The 23,974-nt window shown below is 35.8% G+C and overlaps 2 protein-coding genes and 1 pseudogene across 2 annotated transcripts; 2 read left to right on the top strand and 1 right to left on the bottom strand.

The window, feature by feature from the left end:
* Positions 1–1,031: 1,031 nt before the first annotated feature.
* On the top strand, positions 1,032–6,039 carry LOC113761745 (glycoprotein 3-alpha-L-fucosyltransferase A). Its single transcript, XM_027304858.1, has 7 exons — positions 1,032–1,631; positions 2,304–2,464; positions 3,554–3,795; positions 4,165–4,269; positions 4,573–4,729; positions 4,992–5,219; positions 5,443–6,039. Exons 1-7 carry the CDS (start codon positions 1,167–1,169, stop codon positions 5,696–5,698), a joined length of 1,614 nt encoding a protein of 537 aa, XP_027160659.1. The 5' UTR covers positions 1,032–1,166; the 3' UTR covers positions 5,699–6,039.
* A 1,171-nt stretch (positions 6,040–7,210) lies between these two features.
* Positions 7,211–11,960, top strand: LOC113763817 (tRNA (guanine(10)-N2)-methyltransferase homolog). Its single transcript, XM_027307764.1, has 6 exons — positions 7,211–7,616; positions 8,393–8,604; positions 9,673–9,990; positions 10,128–10,202; positions 10,339–10,413; positions 11,183–11,960. Exons 1-6 carry the CDS (start codon positions 7,403–7,405, stop codon positions 11,735–11,737), a joined length of 1,449 nt encoding a protein of 482 aa, XP_027163565.1. The 5' UTR covers positions 7,211–7,402; the 3' UTR covers positions 11,738–11,960.
* Positions 11,961–19,135: 7,175 nt separating this feature from the next.
* LOC113759126 lies at positions 19,136–19,885 on the bottom strand (annotated as a pseudogene).
* Between the last annotated feature and the right edge of the window lie 4,089 nt (positions 19,886–23,974).

Raw genomic sequence — 23,974 nt, 5'->3', positions numbered from 1 at the left:
TAATAGGCTGGTCACACAAATAAAAAAAACGGACTGGTTACACATCTCATTATTTGCCCTAAGGAACTCAATTTAGCAAATTTCTTAGAATAATGGTGAAAAGAATCATAACAATGGAGGAACCTGGGTTTGTTTCTTTTTTTTTTGGGATATGAAACAACCCTATTCATTTTTTAAAAATAAATAAATTGGCCATCTTACGTTCATTAAGAAGGGAAACATTTTTTGGTCACTGCACATGGATGTCCGGCCATCCTAAAAGGGGAAAAAAACAATTGTTCCGTTCTTGCGATTTTTTTTTGGGTTAAATATAGTAAACCCCTTAACTTTACATTTAGTTGCACTTTATCCCATCCACTTTACATTTAGTTGCACATTTGTGATTTTTTTGAAACGTGATTGTAATTTGCAAAGCTCATTTATAGGAGTGGTTATAGGATTAGTTTAGTGATAAATATTTCTTAATTATAAAAATGTAAAATTGTATTAAAATAGTATACAAATGAGCATTTGTCTTTAATTAAGGAGTAAAAAAGATTTAAAGTATAAATAACAAACTATAAACGGTTTATGAAGTAGATAGTGGGAAAGTTTTAAATTTTAAATTTAACTGGTAATAGGATTGGTTATAACCCACTACTTTTTATGTATTAAAATAAATACAAAAAATCTAAAAAAAAGAATGAGAAGTTTGGAAGCCATTGAGAGGCCGTCTCCTAAAAATCCACTCTGCAATAGATATAGATATAGATCATTAGCACACGGGATCCTTAGTGCCACTTCTATATTTATGTCAAGTATCCTGTTTATTTAATTTGTTATGTATTCTTTATTTAAATTTCTTCTATCATTACGTGATAAGTGGGATTGATATTGAATTTAGCATCTAGTAGTGGCACAGAGGATCCCAACCGGAACATTGGTCCTAGTAGTAGCATTTTTTAGACTCTACACCAAAGGTTCCATTTGGTCAACCCATTCCTACAAAAACCAGAACCAAAGCGAGAAAATGTTGTACTTATTAATGTCCCTCGTACTCGAATGTGTTGAAATCCCCTGAGGATGAAGGCGGCGGATTCTTATTCGTCACAAAGGACCCTTTCATCCTAAGACGGTGCATGCTTTTCCCCAATTTCAAAATTCTGAAAAATTCTACCATTATCTGAATGGGTTCCACAATTCCGAATCAGAGGCATCCCAGATTCGAAGAGTCAAGCGGGTCATCCTACTCCTCCACCACCAGTAACAGTAATACCTCCAAGAAGAAATGGTGGAATCTGATGCCTCTGATTGTGAGTTTAGTGGTGATTGCAGAGATCGCCTTTCTGGGCCGACTGGACGTGGACAAGAACGTTGACTTAGTCAACTCCTGGGCTGACTCCTTTTACCAGTATACGACGTCGTCGTCTTGGTTGTCTACCTCATCCACCACCACCACAACGCATATTCATATGGGCGACGGTGAAGATGAGGCAGACGCCGGGTTGACCAGTGTGACCGGCCACGATTTTGATCGGAAGAGCGGCTCCGAAGTGGAAAATACCTGTGAGGAGTGGTTGGAGAAAGAGGACTCGGTGGCTTACTCTAGGGATTTTCAGAAAGATCCCATCTTTGTAACTGGTGCTGAACAGGTTTTCCATTTTTTCCCTTTCTTTCATTAAATTTTTGTTATTTGATACTAGTAGTTAATTTGGAATTTTCTACTTTATGTTCAGAATTGTAAGGCTGCTGCTTAATAGTATTGATGAACTGGTGGATAATCTTTGTGTAAAGTCCAAATTTTTGTTTGTTTATAGGGTAGGGTAGGGTCGGATAGTGTAGTGACACAACCTATTCTATGATGAGAAATTTAAAGAAGAGTAATTGTGAAGTAGGTTTAACAGATGTGCTATACCATAATTTTTGCTAAATTAAAGTTACAGTAGATTAATTTCAATAATTCGTTAGTTGTTGATTTTATTTAGAGCACTGAGTAGTTTTCCTGGTAGGTGTCCTATAATGATAATGTCCAAATTGATTTTAGAAAAATGTAAACAAACCGTATTAATGTAAAGGTGGGTGATGTTGTGTTTTGCACCATCACACGTGCCTTTAATCGCTATCCTGTTTTTAAAGCTTATTAATAATTTGAAGAAATGACAATTTTCTTTACTTGATGGAACATAAATTCTGAAATTTGTATTGGGTTATGTGGATTCTAGCATCCTAATACAATTAAAATATCTTTCCTTTTGGTTTTGCTTGTTGGGTAATAATTTATTATGTGGGTCATGTATTTATTAATGTTACTTGCTTCAATTTAGGAGTGGAAGTCCTGTTCTGTGGGATGTAAATTTGGATTTGATAGCAATAGAAAGCCTGATGCTGCATTTGGTTTACCTCAACAAGATGGTGCCGCGAGCGTGCTTCGATCAATGGAGTCAGCTCAATATTATGCAGAGAACAATGTTGCTATGGCACGACGGTGGGTAAGAACTGACTATAGCATGTTCACATTTCATTGACCTTGTCTCTTTCATGTTGTTGAAAACCTAATTCTTGTTAAACGTTGCCTCGAGTTGAAACAGTTTTCGCACTAAAGTATTTTTGCTGTAAGCTGTATCCATTGTTTAATTTGAACAAGTTGCTTTGCATATTTAGATTGGCACATAAAACTACTAGGTGTCTCTCACTTGATGTTGTTGCTCTCTCTCTCTCTCTCAGTTTTGTATTTATGGTCCTGATGAACTCAATGCATAGCAGGCTTTTGCTATGGGAAAATGCAAGAACAATTTGACTTTCTTGATTATCATACTTGTAGAATAAGATGCTGAAGGCTGGAGCCAATTGTTAATTAAATATACCTTTTTAGTTGTAATTTGTCAAAGGACTTGTCACCCAACATCATAGAGCAACTAAGAATGTGACTGTCTTGATACTTGATGAGAATATAAACACATGCTTGTTCTTGCTGGTAGGATCATTAAAAGTGGTCTTTTGTAAAAGAATGGCACATTCTTGTTGCTTGATTGCATGAGAAAGATGGAATGCAAGGGTATATTCTTTCCCCATCTGTAGTTTTTTAATGTGTCATGAAATATCTTGTTAACTCTAATCTTTCTATTTTGGATTGGGAGCTTGGTGGAATTGACAGTTTGTAGCTGCTAATTATTTCACCGTCCCCTCTGCCGGCCCCCCCCCCCCCTTCATTTTTTTTATTTTTGCCATTCTGGAATATGGCAACTGAGGTAAATGCACGGCACAAACTATTTGAGAAGACATTGGAAATGCTATTGTGCTATTAGCCTAGAGCTGCCATGCATCATAATATGGAAATACTGCTACTATTCTAAGTCTCTTTCTTGTATTTGCGGTAGAAATCTGTGAAAGAAACAAATAATGGAACTAATGATATATACTTGGAAAAGTTGTACCTTACTGACGTGTGGCTTATCCTGGTATACAACTTTAGTTTGTATTGATTATGATATAAATTCCCTCCATTTCTTGTGAACTTTTCTAGTTTTCAATTATTAACGGACTGATAATATGTGGTTTTGTCATCATGCATCAGGAGGGGATATGATATTGTTATGACAACAAGTCTCTCTTCAGATGTTCCGGTTGGGTATTTCTCTTGGGCTGAGTATGATATAATGGCACCTTTGCAACCAAAAACTGAGAGTGCTTTGGCAGCAGCTTTTATTTCTAATTGTGGTGCTCGAAACTTCCGACTTCAAGCTCTTGAAGCACTTGAGAGGGCTAACATCAAAATTGATTCTTATGGAAGTTGTCATCGAAATCGTGGTGGAAATGGTGAGCATATTGCACTGTTAATGTTTTTGTCTTCTTATTGTCTTTAAGCTGAAGTCTGGTTCTTAGATACTGTGGAATTAATGGCCTTCTAATTATTTAAGCTATTAAAATTTCCTTGTTGGAGTTATTTCTGCACTTTAGAATTACAGGAGAAGAACGAGCCATTGCTTTCAATTGATATCTGGTTACTATTTTGCATCTAAGAAGTTTGCAGAAAATCTTTGTAGTGGATGTTAATGCTTTCATTTGAATAGATTGTATAAATGTTGATGCTAAATTGTTACGTATTTGATAAGGTAGTGTTTTTGTGGAAATATGCTGCTGGCTGGCACATCTTATTGTTTAAACTTCAGTTATAATTTTGTGCAGTGGACAAGGTAAAAACGCTGATGCGTTACAAGTTCAGCTTGGCTTTTGAGAATTCAAATGAGGAGGATTATGTTACTGAGAAGTTCTTCCAATCTCTTGTGGCCGGTATGAAATATGTTGTTTTTCGATTCCTTCCTTCAAAATTCTTCCTTTTTGAAGCTTCGAGATAGCACTTTCTGATGGAAATTAACTAGGTTTTCTTATACTTTTGTGGCATTGAGAAATGTTATTTCTCGGATGATTTCAGATGGAAATCTGAAGTAATGTCTTGTGTCTCATTTGTTATAGCTTTTAAAGAACAATGTAGTCCAAGTAATTGCTGTGGATGTGTGAAAAGAGCCTATATGTTGGGAATGGGTTCATATCTCATTGTTTTGCTAATGAAGGAGCTTTAACATGAACTTGTAGGAACTGTTCCTGTCGTTGTGGGTGCACCAAATATCCAAGATTTTGCCCCTTCTCCTAGTTCTGTGTTACACATTAAGGAGCTAAATGATGTTGATTCGGTTGCCAAGAATATGACATATCTTGCTGAAAATCCTGGTGCATATAATGAATCATTAAGGTGAGTATCATTTGTATATAGGCCAGTCTTTTAGTAGACTTTCGTATACATCATCTTGGTTAGTGTTATGTTGCCTGTTCTAGTTAAAGATTATGGTACAACTTCTCTAATGGGCTCGCAGTCAGTTTCCTCTATTACTTTTTTCTGCTCATGTCATTGTCGATTGATATCAAAATTTACTCTTTTGCTGCTTGTATTACATGTGGAAATTTAATTTTCTACCCACTCTGCAGTTTGAGGAAAATTTGAGTCTACTTTGTAGGTGGAAGCTTGAGGGCCCATCAGATTCTTTCAAGGCCCTTGTTGATATGGCTGCAGTTCATTCTTCTTGTCGTCTATGCATTTTCTTGGCAACAAAAGTTCAGGAGAGAGAGGAGAAAAAAGTAGAGTTTCAAAAACGGCCATGCAAATGCACCAGAGGCTTAGAAACTGTCTATCATGTATATGTTCGCGAAAGAGGGAGGTTTGAGATGGTGTCGATTTTTCTAAGGTATTCTTTTTGACCTATTGAGTTTTCGTCATAGAGACTGAAGATTGTCAGTCCACTGTACCTGACTTTGTGGGTGGATCAGGAATGTGTTTGTCGTCTTAGATGAACAAGTCGATGAATTTGGATTTTCTTTCTTACTTTACCCCGAATGCATATGTTTATTTTGTAGTTTGACACCGATCCAACCCTTCCTGCATTCTCATTCTTGGACCTTTTTGGGCAGGTCATCCAATTTAACCTTGAAGGCATTGCAGTCCGCGGTGCTGTCAAAGTTCAAGTCTGCGAAACATGTGCCAGTTTGGAAACAAGAAAGACCAGAAAAGATAAGAGGAGATGATGGGCTAAAAGTTCACAGAATATATCCTCTTGGCATGACACAGAGACAGGCATTGTATACCTTTACATTTAAGGGGGACAGTGAGTTTAGAAATCACATAGAAAGCAATCCTTGTGCTAAATTTGAGGTCATATTCGTGTAGATGGCAATTCGAGAATTCTGCTCAACTGTTAAGATTGTTCCGCACAATTCACAAATTAACTTGGAAAGAGGGGAAAAAGGCATGTTTGACTCTGCATCTGTGCTGCAAATTTTTATTCCCCAGACGTATCCCCAGACGTAAAGTGGGAAGGGAGAGAGTGGGGAGAAAAAAAGGATCAAGAAGAAATCAATAGCTTAAGATTTACTTGCCTAGTTGCATATCAGCATATGTATTTGAAAGACTTTCGTGACTTTGATGTACCACTGCATATTAGGACATATATATATATGTATGTGATATGAAAGAAATAGCCAGTTGTTGCTTATCTTCTGCCTTATTAACCGTCGATTGGGAGGACAAAATCACACAACTTCAAAAAGGATATTTTGCACGAAGGTTTTGCCAGTTTTTAAACAGGATGGAGGCCAATTCATCAAAGTATTATCAAAACATAATTGATTGACAATTATTTCGATTCAAAATATAGTCAACTGTTGGAATGAATGGTACTTAATATCCAATTAACTTAAAGAGTTACTACTATATGTAATCAGTCAAATATTTAAATTGCATACTACTACATACACTTGCATACATCGGTTCTGGGGGGGGGGGGTTTGGGTTTGGTTTATAAGTCCCTGGGACGACCTCAAGAGTTGCCGGCTTTTGAGGTTTCTTCTGGGATTAGGTTTATAAAAGCCGAATTTCTAAACTTCAGTTTAGAAAAGGTCAAGAGACATACACTTGCATATATATATATATATATATATACGTACAGATTTTTGAATGCGTGTGTACAATAATAAGCATATGGATGCAAACACCTGCAAAAAAGCAAAAGAGATTTAGTACAAAACTTTGAATTTAATTGAATTTGATTTGTTGAAAGTCACACTTACTACGAAATTCTTGATGTTAAATAAATTTGATATTGTGAAGGTCACATTCGACAAAAATTTTTAGGTTTAACCTGATCTTTTAAACTTGAATTCAATACAAAATTTTGAATTTAACTTAATTTGATCCGTTAAAAGTCATGTTTACGACAAAATTTTTTATTAACTGAATATAATTTCTTGGACACCACACTGATTACAAAATCTTAACTTAACCAACGTAGTTATTTTGAACACCACATCCAGTAAAAAGTTTTTATGTTTGATTTAATTTAATTTTTTGAATTTGCATTCAAAACAAAATTTCAAATTTAACTGAATTTAATTTTTTGAGATTCACAGTCCGTACAAGTTCTTAATTTTAACTTGAATGAGATTTCTTGAACGTTGCTGCATTCAATATAAATTCTTAATTCCAACTGAATTGACATTTTGAAGGTCAAATTCAATAAAAAATATTTATGTAGTATAACTTAATTTGAATTTTTAACGTCGCAACACTTTCGATTAATAAAAACCAGTTATATTTTGATGCCAAAAATTGGAGTCCCCCACATATTTTTAATTTAACTTAGAAAAGAACGTGTGACTAAACTTATTAGCGGAACATCCTTGCGCGGTGGCAGGGCTTTGGCGTTTTGGGTTTTGGATTTTGGTATCGGAACACCTCACTTCTGGAGGAGTAGTACAGCTCCTCCGCCGCCATCCGGCAGCCGCCGTCCGCTGTTAACAACTTGGGCGACCACCACTCTGTCCTACTATCTCTGCGAAAAATAAAAGTTAGCAAAAGAAAAGGAAGCACAAAATAATGTGGTATCTATGCGTATTTTACCACAGGTTGCTGGACTACAGAAGGCCGGAGGTGGAATCTCTAGCAGACCTCTTTGGGGCCTTTGATAAAGAAACCGACCCACAATCGAAGTCGCTTGAGTGGAGGCTTCCAGAGGACCACCACCCTGATTCTCCCTTCCATTTTGTTAATCTTCCATCTGAACAAATCGCCTGCAATATAGCCAATAGAAGTAAGCAACAAGGGATCTCCTTTTGTTTGTCTAATACATTCTTTTGTTTATTATTTACTATATTTACCTCCAATTATTTTTGTTATTTTGATAATTTATTGTGTTTTTTCTTTGGGGCCTTCTCGTAGTAGAAGGGGAAAAGAATACTGAATCTTGCTGCTTAAACTGAAGTGGCTGTAATAGCTGTTGCGCTTGAATATATTCTCCTCATAATATGTTGTTTGCAGTGGAGGGTATGTTTTTGTTAGCTTGCTTTTAAGAAGAAGAGTAAGTTTTATAGCTAAAGAAAATTAGACTAAAATTTTTCTTTTCAATTGGTTATGGGTACTGCCGAGTTTTTATAGATCTTCATTTAGGTTGTAGAGAAGCACGGTGTCCAGACAAATGTTAATATGCTAGTTGACAACAGCCCCTACAGCTAATTCGTTGATAATCTTTGTTCTGGATTGTTATATGCGCCTCATCATTCTTGTCATATATGCAATTTAATATCCGTATCCTTGCATGCTTCTCATTTCTTGCGTAAAAGCAGAGAATATTTACTCCATTTGAAGGAGTTAACCGTGATTGTTAAGGAAGTTGAAAATCATGTTATATCTTGGGATTGTTTAACTAGACATTTACTCAGATCAGAATTTTCCATAAATATCCATTTTTCCTTTTGGTTGGAGCTCAATTTAGATTTTCCTCTGATTCAACACAATTATTTCCTTATTGTCAATAGTCACCTTGAAGCGTGAATGAGTATATGACGAATTGAAGTCTTGGATGTTTAGGCATTCTTGTAAAAGGGATTTATGAGCTCTGGGGTGAAGGAAGTAGCTTTGAGGAGCTGGAAGAGGCTATAAAAAGTTGTCCAGATGAGCAGAAGTTGCCATACCTTACATCTGGAAGCACATTCAAGATTACTGTGGACAGTTTTGGGAAAGTTGTTAGCTTTCAAGAGCAGAATGATCGTATTCAACAGCTCTCTTACATTCCATTTAAGGTTTGGTTATCTCCTTTTTCTATTTGTATAAAGATCTGATCCTCTCCTTTTTCTGTTGCTTAGATTATCTGTTGTTCATGTCAGATGATACCTTGCATGGCTTTTAATTTGGATTATTTTGATAGATGGTAGACTATGCTACGAATTTTTTTTGGTTCTCTGAACTAGCCTTACTTCTGCATGCTTCCTGTTGGAAGATAAGATTATAGCTATTTATGATATCTTTTTTGTTTTCTTAAAATTCCTTTTTCCTTTTTGCCTTCCTTGTCTGAAAATCGTAACTTGTAAGAACAATGTGAAAGGAACTCAGACATTATAAAATCTCCAACATTGATAAGTCCGCAAGGTTGCCTCCCCATATGCCAAACAGTTGTGAAGCTGTATCTGTGTATCCCTTTCTGATTGTCTCATTATTAGGGGCACAACATAATGCATTTCCCCCCATCATGAGTATGATGTCAAAGTTATTTTAGGAATTTTGGTTTCACAAAGTGTATTCCTGATTGATTGGAATTGCAAAGTAAATTTTAGTATTTAAAAGTGGGTAGGTGTTCTAATATCTTGCAAAGTGGTGCTGGGTGCTACTTTTTGACTATTGCAGTTTCAGGTTAAAAGGAAAAGTCTCATGCAGTCTTGTGTCTGAAATTGAGTTTCAGGTGTTTCATCTGCTCCATGGTCTTACTTTCTCTTCTGTTTCGTTGATACACCAATCTTGGATAAATTGCTCTGTTTTGCCTTTAAGAATCTCGATGTACTGATAACTTTCCTATCTTGTTTCTCTAATGTTTTGGGAAAGAAGGGTATGATAGTGGGTACCAGCAAGTACATAAAATTTTCTTGGTCTAGCATTACTTTTGTGTTTCTTTTTCTGCATTAAGCTATGGTGGTAATTGTGAGACCTGTAAAGGTAACTGTCATCTTTGGACATACGTACAGATCTTTGCATAGTCCCTCTTAATGTGGTGAAAGGATCATTGTTCATAGAAGTTGCCAACTTTGTTCCTCTTTTTTTTTTTTTGGTGATAGTTCCTGTTGTTAGCAGATGCTAAGTGACCTTGGTTCTTACAGGGCCAGGTCAATCTAAGCCACCCTGATCACAAGTTCTGGCTCATGGAAACTGATAATTACGGATCTAACAATGGGCTTCCTCCCATTGTCTGCAGAAGAATTTTTTTTGGTCGAGAGATTGGGGCTGCAGATAGGAAGCTTCTGCCAACTTACCAATTAAAAAGCCGCACTTACCTTGGTCCCACAGCCATGGATGCAGAGATGGCTTTCCTGATGGCCAATCAAGCACAGGCCAAAACTGGGAAACTTGTCTATGATCCTTTTGTTGGTACTGGAAGCATCCTGATTGCTGCAGCTCATTTTGGAGCAATGACAATGGTGTGTGATTTTATGTGCACTAAAACTTCTGTTACTAGGCTTTGTTTCACATAACATTTCTGGTTGGATACCTTACATTTGGTTGAAAACATTAAGATTTCTTTTGCTTTTGCGTGCCATTAATGTGAATTTCTCAGGGTGCAGATATCGATATTCGCGTAGTTCGTGATGGTCGTGGTCCTGATTGTAATGTCTGGACCAATTTCAAACAGGTTAAGATACGGAAATTGACTTTCTATTATTATGATTATTATTTTTATCTTGTTTTATGCAGTGAAACTTTATACTTCAACATTTTTTTTGTGAATACTTACAAAGTAGTGCTCATCTATATGGCTTTCGTGGCAGTATGGATTGCCCATGCCAATTTCTCTGTTGAGGGCAGACAACAACCTCCCGCCTTGGCGTCCTGGACTAAAGGAGGTAAGTAATCCTGGTCAAGGACAATAAATGACAGTTTTTCCCCCTTCTCCAGTTAAAAAAAGCTTGAAACAAATCTGGTACAAGGATTAGCTTAAAATGTACCACTGTAGTCCACCAGCATATCAATAACTGTGTGGGATGAACTGCTTACTCCTGGAATAGATTAAGCAAGGACTTTCATGTGACATTTTATCCTTAAAATCTTTTGTTTTCCTCTTGACCCACAAGTCCTAAGAACATGCTAAGGCTGGTAGTCTTTGTCATGGCTAAACTTCTCATGTCCTTCTATCCCTCCAGCATTATAGAGAAGACTAAATTCTCTTCCATCATTACCTGGATAGCAGACAATGAACAAAACATTTTTCTCTTGGTGGTAAAGTCTCAGATGTAGAGTTAAAATATCTGCCATCCACTGCTATTTTGAAGCAGAGGAGTTGTATTAACTTGTGAATGCATTCTCTTGCTTTTAGTCAAGATTTATGAATACAAGAAGTAAGATAGCTTTATTTGGCAGGGACAATGGAATTGTATTATATCCTATGTCTGAGCTAAATGGAATAGGGTTTCCCTGTGTAGTAGGGTGGTCCTAGTAATAGAACCTAGTAGCTGGTCGCCTTGGAGTTTGGCATTAAAAAAGAAAAAAACAAAGAAGCTCCTGCCTGTACGTTTATGCACAGCATTTTTCATTCGTTAGACTTGTATGCCCGTGATTGTGTTTGGGCATGTTCTTTGCCTGCATGGTTTATGAATTTCGTTGTGCTTCTTTTAGGTGTTTGATTGTATAATATGTGATCCTCCTTATGGAGTTCGTGCTGGGGGCCGTAAATCTGGTGGCAGAAAGCTTTTGAAAGGGGTAGTGGGCCCGTATACAGTTCCTGATGACAAAAGGAATGACCACATACCTTCCACTGCTCCTTACAGCTTAGTGGAGTGTGTACACGACTTGCTTGACCTTGCTGCTAGGATGCTTGTAATGGGTGGAAGGCTTGTGTACTTCTATCCTGTACTGAGAGAGGAAGACACAATTGATACCAGTTTTCCTGAGCACCCATGTTTGAAAATGGTTGCAAGCTGTGAGCAGATCCTAAGCTTCAGGTACAGTCGCGTGTTGTTAACCATGGTGAAGATTGCGCCATATACAGATGACATTGCAGAGGCAGCTAGAATCAAACATTTGGAGTTCAGGGAAAACCATCTCAAGTGGTTGGAAGATGGCAATCTTCATTCAGCCGTCTTTAGTCCGCTTGACATGCAGCTTAATGCTGCAGGGGGCACAAAATTCAGCAAGGAATCAAAGCCAAAATATAGAGGCAAGTATGTTTAAGATATTAAGATCTCCAGCAGCTATTTCGTATTGGGCTGCTGCTTAGTCTCCACATTTTAATATAGCAATTCAGTGTATTTGACTGATGATGATATATGTCATGTTCATTCTTAGTTGGAGAAACAAGCGGAGTAGTAGCCGAGACACTACTATTTGTAGTCTTTTTCATTAGTTTGATAGAACATGTCGACTATTTATTGTCGCAAAGCAGGGTTGCTCTTACAATGGAAGCTGGAGTACCTCACTTTATAATTTATGTACAAGAAGAGGCCAGATTTAATGAAAATGTTGAAGCTTCATTTAAACAGAATATGATCCTGAATCTACCAGAAATATGTGTACCCACCAGGGGGTCTAAGGGGTTATATTAAATGAAACTACAATATGAAGCTGGTTTAGAGTAACTGCTAGCTGTTAGGATGGTAGGAGTCCGTACGAGGAGTACATACATAAAATGACATTAATTGCTGAACTGCTCATGAACCGTTGTGCAGTTCGATAAACGGTTGTGCGTACAATTCGTCGACGGCCGACAAACTTTTCCTTTTCAGCCCCAAAAGGGCTACCAAAATTTAGAGACTCGCAGCCTTTTTCTTCCCGGAAATGGATACATTATGCATTTCCAGCTCTTGCAGTTGAGGTTAAGTTACTAACACTCAGAGGCCCTGGATTCCGATTTCTAGTTTCATTACCAGCTTCTTAAATTCAACTCTTCCCCTCCTTAAAAGGGGGAAAAAAAAAAGAGCTCAAAATTTTAGTTGAAATTTTCTCACGTGGATAATATAATTGTGACTTTTTTTTTTGTTAATACCAACAAATAGATACACACATCTGGTGTGTGGTAAAAGGAATTTTTTTGCAAATGTGAATAAAGGTTATGTGTGTGTGTGTCTATATATATATATATATGTATCACATTCAAAGGTTGAAAAGAATTACTACTATATACCAATTCTTAAATGTTTAAGCCTGTATTTGAATTTCACTGTGGACTTGTCCTTAAATTGCAAATCCATTTATGGACAAATACAGTACACGTACACCACATGATATACTTGCACATACTATTTTTGGTTACGATACTCCATGTTTACACTTCTTGAGCAGAAGCAGCTTATTTTTATTTTTATTTTTTTTAAAAAAAGGGGGCTGCTGTAATTCATTGACATGAATAGGAAATGAGACGTTACGAAGCCAAATTAGAATTCTTTAATCCAAATTGCTGGCTACTTTACGTTGGTGCAGCGCGCAATTAAAGTTCTTTTTTTTTACGGTACTGATAACATTTTTATAACTTAATAATCTAATCCTAATCCAGGGAGAGAAGAGGCTAAAAACACTGTACACAAGGGACTAATAGGTATAAGAACTTATTAGATCGAAGGGGTGTTTTGACACCTATTTTGAATGAATTTTTTTCACTGCAGTGATAGAGTTCGAACCTCTAATCTACTATCCAAAAAGAAGAATCTTAATCCGCAGAGGAATCTAAGCTGAGTGGTTCAGTGCAATCAAAATTGATTTGCATGATTTCTAACGTCGTCGGCTTCTTGCTAGACAAAAGAGTTTAGTGTTTGTACGTTTCCAACTGGATTCTTTTTTGTCTAAATCATTTCTAGAATGGATGTCCCGATGAATTTGTCTACGTAATGGACATTTTTTGCTTCACAAACGTTGTCCATCTCAATGATTGCCAAAGCCTCAAAAAAAGCTGCAGGGTGTACAGCATGATTGGAGGGAGTCAGAGCCCCAAACTGTCTGCCGTATTTTCGGGAATCCCAAGGAGTCTCAAAGTTTATTTTATTTTATACTCACTCCACTTTTGTTTGGCTAATATAGGCCGATAGGGTTACGAGTACAATTCTGGGTATCTGGAACTCGGAGCAACACTCCCTTTTTTTGTTTCGTGGGAAAACATTCCGGATCATCATTGCTGCGACTTTGCCCACGAACACTTGTTCAATTTACTTGGTACATTTTGTGTTAAAAAAGAATTTTGGTGGCAACTAAATAGATGTGATGTGGTATATATAGAAATATCATTATTCATGTTGCATCACTAGTTTTTAACTTTGTGTCACGCTTGCTTTTAGAGTCTACTTAGGAAAAATGATTTTAAAAGATGATATGCCTATGCGATAGATAGATGCAAATATGAGATGTCTAAAAATCAAGGAGAGTTGAACTATATATCATTTAATTTATTTCTATTTTATAAATTGTGGCTCAGAATAGGATTTTCCCTTTTTTTTTTTTTTTAAACCGTAAAAAATGTGCACACGTAGCTTCCTACCAACAAATTGACATTCAATTGCTCATTTTGGATAAGGATAACAGATAAAACCCCGAAACTGAATTTCGAAACGGACGATAAAATCCCGACACCTTAAGAACATGAAGAGTGTTGCTCCTACAAAAGCAGAATTCATGACTTTCTAGCCATTCAATATTCTAAAGCACCAAATCCTTCTCTCCTAAGATTTCTCGTATACTTTTCTAGGACTTTCTAGTGAGAGAATCTGCTAAAGTTTTTCTAATGAGAGTTTCCGGTATTTAGGGTTTCTTAATAAGAGACTTCTTACTCCTAGAGTTTTTTAAGGGTCATTTTTTTAAAGTGAGAGAATCTTCTCTTTTAGGATTTTTAGCGAGAATTTACTTGTAGTTTACGTTTTTTTTTTCTTTGTCAAGTTTCAATCTTTCAAAGTTGTTTACTAAATTTGAAATTTCTGAGATCTCAACTTGATGTATGGATTTGAAACAGTTAAACGGTAAATCAAGTAAGAGAAGACATGCACAGATGTTTCTCTATTGGGTTCAAAGAGATTGATATCATCTGAAATAGATTGGAGATTCATTATGTAATTAATATTTCTCAAATCTGGTGTGTATGTAAGTCATAGAAATTTTGTTGTTGTTTTTCTAACATGTCTGATAATGTATTTTCTATCATTACTGCTGATCTCATGAATGAAATTATATGATTTTTTATAAATAAATAAACATGAAAAGTACATATAACTGCAAGCAAGAGAAAACGAAAACAAGATTCGGAAAACCGTGGAAGATTGGTGCAACGCAGCAACGTGAAGAACACAGTCGCCTAGAATTGACAGTGGCTATAGTGCCAAGAACTACAAAGTGGGCATCATCTTCTCTATGATGGACTAAACTTTTTCAGTTTTTCTTTGAAAAGTTGCATTGCAGAATATTGGGAAGCAAGTTACGTGTACATTTTTGTTTTCTTTTAGTGGTCATATCCATCAAGCAACAAAGCAGTTCAAGCGAGACAATAATGACAACAGATTTTGGATATGCCTCGTCACCGCGAGATAGTTGAGAATTTTCCACCAGAAGGACTCGTTATGCAGGTGTTCCCATCACAAGAGCCCAGTTGGACTATATCAATTTGATGCTTATAAAGTTAGTGATAAGTTGGTTGACCTTATCTGGACCTTTTACATTTTTCCTGTTTCTTTTCCATCTCCTATGTCTTACAAGACACTGGGGTTGAATGACATGAGTAAGACCCTCGATCGTTGGGACTGAAGTAGCCACATGGTTACAAGTTGTATGTGCTCATCGGAAAACTTTCTTGTCCATGCATGATTGTATAAAGAATAGAAGATGCTGATGGAGATCCGACATCTTTTTTCTTTTTTTTTTTTCCTCTGACTAATGGAGAAAAAACATGTGGTATTATTCCAAGTGAGACTTGCAAGAGAATTGCGAAATGTGTACCCAAAATGAAGATGCCAAATTCATACCTTAAGGGAGGTTTAAATTGGGATCTTACTGTTGACATGCGTAACATTATGGTCTATGAAACTTATACGAGGGAAAGAAATAAATATAAATGGAGGATGTTTGCCGAAAATTGTAACCTGATAGAAAAAAGAATGTTGGCTAAGTTTGTTGCCTGAGCTGAGCATACATATTATAGACTTCTAGTTTTCTTCAAGCTTGGCTCCATATGGATGGACATTCCAAGTCGAGCTTTCATGGTTTCAATCTCCAATGCAGGCTTCAACTCGAGTTCTATCTTTCATATTTGGAGTATTATTACATTGATTTATTATATCAAAATTTAAAATTAGTTCAAATTTGTGATGAAAATGCTGTCATATATCACCTCTACACATTAGTGATACCAACTTTGAAACAAGAAAGAAGAAATCGTTAGAAGAATTCTGAGTGGGATAAACAAAAGAACCTCTTGTTAACTTGTAAAGTAGAAGTGCAAAAAAATGTATCACCACCATCAGTCGGTTCGTGATGTTAGTAAGATTTTTTAGACAACTTGATGTTAGTAAAATTTTGGACAACTATTGGGTGCTATTAAGTTTTCTCACTGTAAAAAAATGGCTCAAAGAACTATTATAGTTGTGTTTGGATTGCATTTTTCTGGATTTTTTGTAAAAAAATTACTGTAGCGATTTGATGTATGTGAGGTAAAAAAGTGATAGAGAAATGTATTCACGGAAAACGTAGCAATTTTTTGACGGAAAATGACTTTCCAAACAGACTTTCCCTCGTACTTATTAATAAGTAGCACATTGTTACTACCTGGAATTGATGGGAAATAAATTCAACAATCCCCCCTCCCTCCAACTCACACATCAAGTCCTAGGTTGGATAAAATCATCAATTTTCCATCCGAGTATTTATTGGAAGAAGGTGTTGTAACTAGGGCTGCAAACGAATCGAGCCGCTCGCGAACGGCTCGAGTCGAGCTCGAGCCAAACTCGAGCTCAGAATATTAAGCTCGTTAGCTCGCGAGCCGGCTCACGAGCTTGAGTATATATATATATATATATATATTTTTTATTTAATAATAAAATTACGTATATTATATATATATTTTTTTATTTTTTATTTTCATAGTAAAATTACGTATATATCCTTAATATTTTATTATTTATTAAGAAAAAAAATTATTTTATTTATTTTTTAAAAAATAAAATAATTATTTTTTATTTTTTTCGAGCTCGAGCTCGGCTCGACTTGATTCGAGTCGAGCTCGAGCTTGAAAATTGCCGGCTCGTCGAGCTCGAGTTTAGTAAAATTTAGTCGAGACTCGGCTCGATTAGCTCAAAACTCGACTCGACTCGGCTCGTTTGCAGCGCTAGTTGTAACCAAACGTTTATAGTAGTGTTGGGTGTTGTTGAACTCTCTAGTTCATGGAGTGCGAGAGAGAACCAATGTCACCTAATAACTTATTGGAAGACGGCGTTGTACATCGAACTTTGATACTAGTGTTGGGTGTTATTAGACTTTTTAGTTCACGTAGTGGGAGAGAGAGCCAATAATATCACCTAGTAACAATGACAATAATTTCAGAAAAGCAATACGACCCAGAAATGTTATTCTTCAGTGAATGTTAATGTCCTATCGTCTTGAACATTGTTAAATTTACAACATGTGGTACTTTCCTGCAAATCTTTGTGTCAAAAATCCAATCATATGTGAATAGAAAAGAAAACCTAAAGCTTGCGAATTTTTGGGAGGGGCACCAGCAAAAATCAGCAACCTTTAAAGCTGAACATCCTTGAGTTGAGATCCAGTGCACGGTGATGGACTGACAAAACTCTACGGCCATAAGTACAATGCACTGTCATTCAACTACCCCTTCAGTTTCAGTTGTTGAGTTATAAAGAAAAGAATCTACAAAATATTTCCTAGAGGCGCCAGGTTGATTTTGGTTCTTTTTTTTTTCGTTACACTTTCTCAATTGCATTAAAACTGAAACATGTAATTCTTATCTCATGTAGGAACAGTCATTCACAAATACCACCGTAAAACTGAGTTTTAGATGCGATACCGCTTCTAATCATGGGCGAAAGATTTTATTTGCCTTCGTACGTTAGCGGTTTCTAAGGCACTGCATCTGATGGCCTGCAACCCCACAAACATCCCATGAAAAAGCCAACGGCAGTGGTGAATTCATTTATTAGCAAGTCAGCTTGTAAGGTGCAACCCCACATCTCTTTTACTTTTGTTGTTCAGATTATAGCTTTTTAATAACTAGAAAAACTAAAATTCATAATCAACCAAAGAGTAACTTTTATTGATTTTGATTATTCTCTCTAAGCTTGTTCTCGGTTGATTATTTTAACTAAATATAGATTTTGGTTATGAATAATTAGTAATTGAGATGTTCTCATTTGCTCTTATATTCAGATTACAGATTTTTAACAGCCAAAAAAGTTAGCATTCGTATAATCATTCAAAAAACAGAATAAGTGTTTGGATAGCAAATTATGTCAAATAATATTTTGTTTGCATCATAAACATATTTTCCAATCCACCTTTTTATATTCCAAATCACTTTTTGATCTCACATATATCATATCACAAAAAGTGATCAAAAAGTGATACAGTAATTATTTCAAATAATACTACTGTATCCAAACAAACTAGAATTTGCTGATTCTGATTATATTCTATAATCACTTTTGATAATCAATTTTGCAAAATCTAGAACAACTGAGAACAAGCCCAATTATAATGTTATTAAATTATATATATCGTAGATTGATTGTAAGTAATGCATTTTATGCCTAAACAAATAATTGTGTGATCTTCCACAGATACTACATTTAACACAATCCAGCGTCATCCTGATTTGATAATTTAATCCTGTACTTGTTATGATATTCTGTCATTTGCGTAAAAAAACACAATCAGAAAATCTCTCTTTATTTACCTGAAACACCGACATCGACCCAAAAGTGGAAGAAAGAAAGAGAAAAGAGAAAGCCGACCAGAAAAGAAAAAGAAAAAGAAAAAAACTACTTGAAGTAGCAAAAAGATTTAGACAAATGCAGGCAGAGGGATGTTTTGGCGCCCTTCGAACAGGGCAAGAATAGTGAAACGAGGAGCCGACGACTTGCCAAAACAGAAGACTCCTGTGCCATCACGCCTGTGCCTTAAAATTTAGGGCAAATTATCCATTTGACCCTTGAACTTTTAGTTTAAGTAAAATTAAGCCCTCTAACTATTTATAGTCAACTTTTAGCCCTTAAACTTGTAAAATTGGAAACCCGTGGCCCTTTTACCTGGTTTATCCGGTTTTGCAACTGAAAAATTAAATCACACGAATGGCAATATGCTTTAAAGGAGGGCATTTTTGTCCGTATATTCTAAGCAAAAAGTGAACAGCTCTATCTTCTTCCCTTTCCCTAACCCAACCTGCCATCGACGGAAGATCAGCCTCCAAGAACCCCAAGACTTACAAATACTACAGTAATGCCATCATTCAAAGATTCAGGGACAACCCCTCCTTCCCCCCCTCCCCCAACAAAAAAAATCACTTTTTCTGAAGTCCGCAAGACCATCGTTGGAGACGTCGGCTCCATTCGCGGGGGTTTTTGATTTCTTGCAGGTCTGGGGTTTGATTAATTACTCTCCCTTTTCTTCTTCTTCCTCTTCTAATAAAGCTGCCGCTGCCCCCCAACAACTCTCCCACAATGACAGCAAGGACTCCTCCTCCTCCTCCTCCGCCACCAAATCTGCTAAATTCAAGGAGGAAGCATACTCCTCAATTCCAGCTGTGAACACCACAATCTCAAATTTATTACTCAGGAACTCCAAAAATTCTTCCATAAATGGCCTCTTTAACACGAAGAAATTCACTCTTTCTCCATCTATCACCAGCCTAACTATGAAATCATACTTTTCTAGAGCAGGGCCCGGCTGGGAATGCACTAGAGTCTTGTCCAAATCAAGAAAGACAGTGTTTTTCTCTGGCGAAACCAGTGGTGGAAGTGCAGAACTTTTTTCGTCATCAAACAGAGCTCTTCTGATGCTACTTTTGGGATCTTCAGAACCCTTTTGAAGTAACTGATACCCCTATTTTCTTGGGCTCTTCTTCTTAATTGGAGTTGAAATGCGCGCTAATTTGGAAAAAATCTTGATGAGGCGGTGGTGGCAAGTGTAAATGGACTTGTTAATCGACGCAAGCACCACTAAAGCAGCGGCGGAGGCATTCTTTACGGGGGATTTTTTCGGTGTTGGTGGCTGTGGTGATGGTGGCGCGAATTTTTTATGGACTTTGTTGGGGTTTTCTTCACAATCTTGGACATAATTTTTGTTGGATTTCGTGGAGAAGATCGAGAAATCAAGACGAAAGGGGAAAGGAAGAGTGGTTAATTGATGCGATTTTTAGTGGGGGAAAGGAGTATATGAGGAAACCAGGAGAGAATAGAGTGGGCAGTTTTAAAAATTTTGCTTAGAGTCGGACTCAGTTCTCCCCAATTTGCAGAAGCTTAAGAACTCTAGAAATCTGTGCCTATTTGGTTGGGTTAGGGAAAGGAAAGAAGATGGAGTTGTTCATTTTTGTTTAAAAGATGCGGACAAAAATGCCCTTCTTTCCGGTTGCAAAACCGGATAAACCAGGTAAAAGGGCCACGGGTTTCCAATTTTACAAGTTTAAGGGCTAAAAGTTGACTATAAATAGTTAGAGGGCTTAATTTTACTTAAACTAAAAGTTCAAGGGCCAAATGGATAATTTGCCCTAAAATTTATAAATGTACTAGTCAAGACCCGCCCGCACAGGATCGATAGTACCAGTGCATTCTGGTGAGGCGGCAATCAAACACAGAGATTTCAACACGTGTCGTGTTCAGCTTTCTCTGATTGCGACTACCTACCACCTGATACCTGAAGCGGACTTCGCATTACCACTCCTCGCTTATTAGAGCTTCTCCGCTCCGGTCCCATTCTCCCGAAGGTTCGTGTCCCTGGGGAGTTACGAGTTAGGACGTCACGTAATCGCCATCTGATCTAGAACGTATGAGATCCTACGGGCTCTACTCCTACACCGCCGATGCAATCTGGTCCCCATCACTCCCACATGAATGACCACGCTATAGCGCCGTCTTTCTGATACGTCATTAAAGGCGTTGCGACACTCTAGACTGTTGTCTTGCCCAATAATGTAGTTCAATTATTAAATTTTAAGAAAAATATATAAATGCGAGAGACAGTAATAGTTACTCCCTCCGTCCAGTTTTGTTAGTCTTGATTTTTTTTTCACACAGATTAAGAATGTGTAATTAATTTGGTTGGAAACATAAATTTAGATTAATAATTTCCTAAAATACCCTTATGCTAATCACGAAGAGTGTCAATTAATATCAGTTACAGCTAATGGTGCCAATAAATATCAGTTACCGCCAATAGTGCACCCTGATTGTTTCAATTACCGCCAATAGTGCCAATAAATAACAAAGATAGACTTTTCATTTATCTATGTATTGGAAAAGCTCAATGTATTCAATATAGTGGGTTAGTATTTAATAACAATGTATTAATAACAAGATATTTAATAAGGGTATTTTAGACAATTTGAAAGATTACTACATTTCTTAATGGGAAAGTGGACTACAATTTGGTACAGACAAAAAAGGAAAACAAGACTAACAAAATGGGACGGAGGGAGTATTAATATGCGTGTGTAATACCACGTGCAATTAAGGAGCTTATTCAAAACATAGAGCCTTTTGAAAATTGGATTAATTTTGTAGTGTACATTAATACTGATAGATTTATAACACATAATTTTAATTTTAAAGTGATAACATATATGCTGTCAGTGTATATATTTATACGTCCACCGGTTCTTAGAATGAAAGTGCAAAAGGTTTTGCGGAAAGATATTGCTATAATTCAATAGGCGCAAGAAAATTTCTGGTTAATTGCCCGCTTCGACTTGATAATTTTTACGGGAATCCAGAATAACCGGAGGATCGCTTCCTCATTTGCTAAAAGACGAGTTTTATGATCGATTCGAGAGATGAGGGAGGCATATTTGATGATATTGCATCGCCATTGCCAATCACCATTACCTGACCCGGTGGGAAAGATATTAAATATTCACAATATTATCAAGTTTCATCTAGTATTTTATCAAACTTGATATTTTTTCCCTCCAAAATAATAGTACAAGATTAAATTAGAAACTCACTATTCAATTATATATGTCATGCTAACTCCATATTTCATTAGTAAAATTGAATCATTCTCATCGGGTAGAACAAAAATTTTATTTTATTTTTAAAATACAGTAAACACGTTTCCTCTTGTTCACCTTTTGCTGTAGTTTTATTTTTGAGATCATTTCAATAACATCATCTAAGGTTTTTCATAATATCACTCAGTTCTCTTGAGATTTTTAAAATCTCACATATCTTCTCTGTCAACTTGACAAGACTAAATATTCATATCAAAGGTCATAAATTGACAATATTACCCTTGTCCTTAATAACTATTTAGCCAAAAAGCCAAATAAAATAAAATTTTAAACAAAAATATGTAGATTGCAAATTGTTATCTAATAATAGTCCATATTTATCTATATCAAAATTGTGGGAGGATCGCAAATGACTCAGATAAATTAAATCTAGTCAAAGTTAGCTACTTAGGAGGATTTGGTGAGTAATTAACACCTTTAAAAATTTCGTGGATAGTTATAAGGAAGTCAATAAATTTTTTTTTGAAAATATGTCAAAATACATGATATAGTTTGAGTTGTGCTAAAAACTAAAATAATCTCTATATGCATAGGATTCGTAATATAAATTCTACTTATAGAAAAAAACTTTATAAGTAAGTCAAAATTTTAAAAAATAAAAATTGATCTAATGACCAAATATATATCTAGGAATATCGCTTTTTTTTGTTAAATATTGTGCATTATATTAAGCAATAGTTGTTGTATATGTACAAAATTACTCATTATTGCATTTATAACCTCTCACATTTTCATCTTTTTTTTAACCTTATTTTATTTTTTATTGTTGTTGTAAGCTTCATAAGTAGGATAATATAAGGGTAGTATTGAAACAAAAAATTTAACTTTCTTGCATTTCCCCCAAAAGGGGTTAAAATGTTATAAGAAATGTCAATCCAAAGAAAGTAGGTAAGATTTTAAAAACCTAAGAGGTACTGTATGATATTATAAGAAACCATTTGGGGAGGTATCTGATATTATCCCTTTATTTTTGTTAACAAGACAGAGGTAGAAAATGCAAGAATCTAAATTTCACGAGATATAAACTATCAATTATAATTGGGTAGCAAATTATCCCAAATAATATTTCGATTGCATCATAAATACATTTTTCAATCTATCTTTTTATATTTCCAACCACCTCACATACATCACATCACAAAAAGTGTTACAGTAATTATTTCAAATAATATTTTAAATAATACTCTATCCAAACAATATTGTTGGTAGGATTGAGATTGAAACTCCAGACCACTTATTTTTAGAGGCTTAACATTAATTCAGCTTACCCATATCATGGTTTTATTGATATAGTTTGAAGTACGCGTGCCATTCTCAATCTATCTTCATAATTAATTTAAACCTAATAACAATCAGTTTAACTGACTGTAAGTATTTTTTCTAGTAAGAGGTTTTAAATTCAAAACCTTCTATTTACAATTTCTTCTATTATCACTAAAACTCTCACTGACAGTATTTTTAGACCTCGATTGTATTGTTTTTTTTTTTTTTTTGCAAAAATATTTCACTTTGTATTTAATTATCATTTTTATTTTACATTTATCACATTTCAAACAAGTATTACAGCTAATCTACGATTTTGCTTAAAGCTCGACTGGTTATTCATTTGCTAGGAAGCTCGATTCATTGTTTAACTATAGTCATGTTAACTATTTTTCTAACTAAATAAGTTCACAATAAGCCTTTAGTAAGACCTATTTTTTCGTGATGTTAGCCCCTAACTTCTTTTGGTCACAGCTTGTCAAGCATTTGTTTTGAGCAAAATATGCTTAATTGGTGAAAATCAGACCTTTATTACTTGGGACAGACATGGTGAAATTGAGGCAGTTTGGGTCTAAACCGTTTCATTGAAACTTCAAATCAACTTATCGAAGACGCAACTTTTTAATTTCCCCATATCATATAAGTATCAACCAAATCCAGTCGTCCGACTCTGAAGCATTGAGAATGTGGGGCCAAAAGACAAAATACCCATCAGCTGGAACCTCACATTTTACTCCTCTCCGTATTCTACAATTTGGCGTAAACCCTATGTATTCATCAACGTTAGTTTTAGCAACAAATTAATGTTAGGATTGAGCATTCAAACACTTAAACTTGTAAATGTGTTGGCTCTGGTTTAAAATTATACTCATCTTTGGATCACTTCTGCCATCAGCGTACCCAAATTACTGTCAAACGACTTCAAATTTGCTTCACAAATCAAG

Source organism: Coffea eugenioides, chromosome 2 (genome assembly GCF_003713205.1).
Source record: "Coffea eugenioides isolate CCC68of chromosome 2, Ceug_1.0, whole genome shotgun sequence".
Lineage (NCBI taxonomy): Eukaryota > Viridiplantae > Streptophyta > Magnoliopsida > Gentianales > Rubiaceae > Coffea > Coffea eugenioides.
This window is presented reverse-complemented; position numbering and strand designations above follow the sequence as displayed.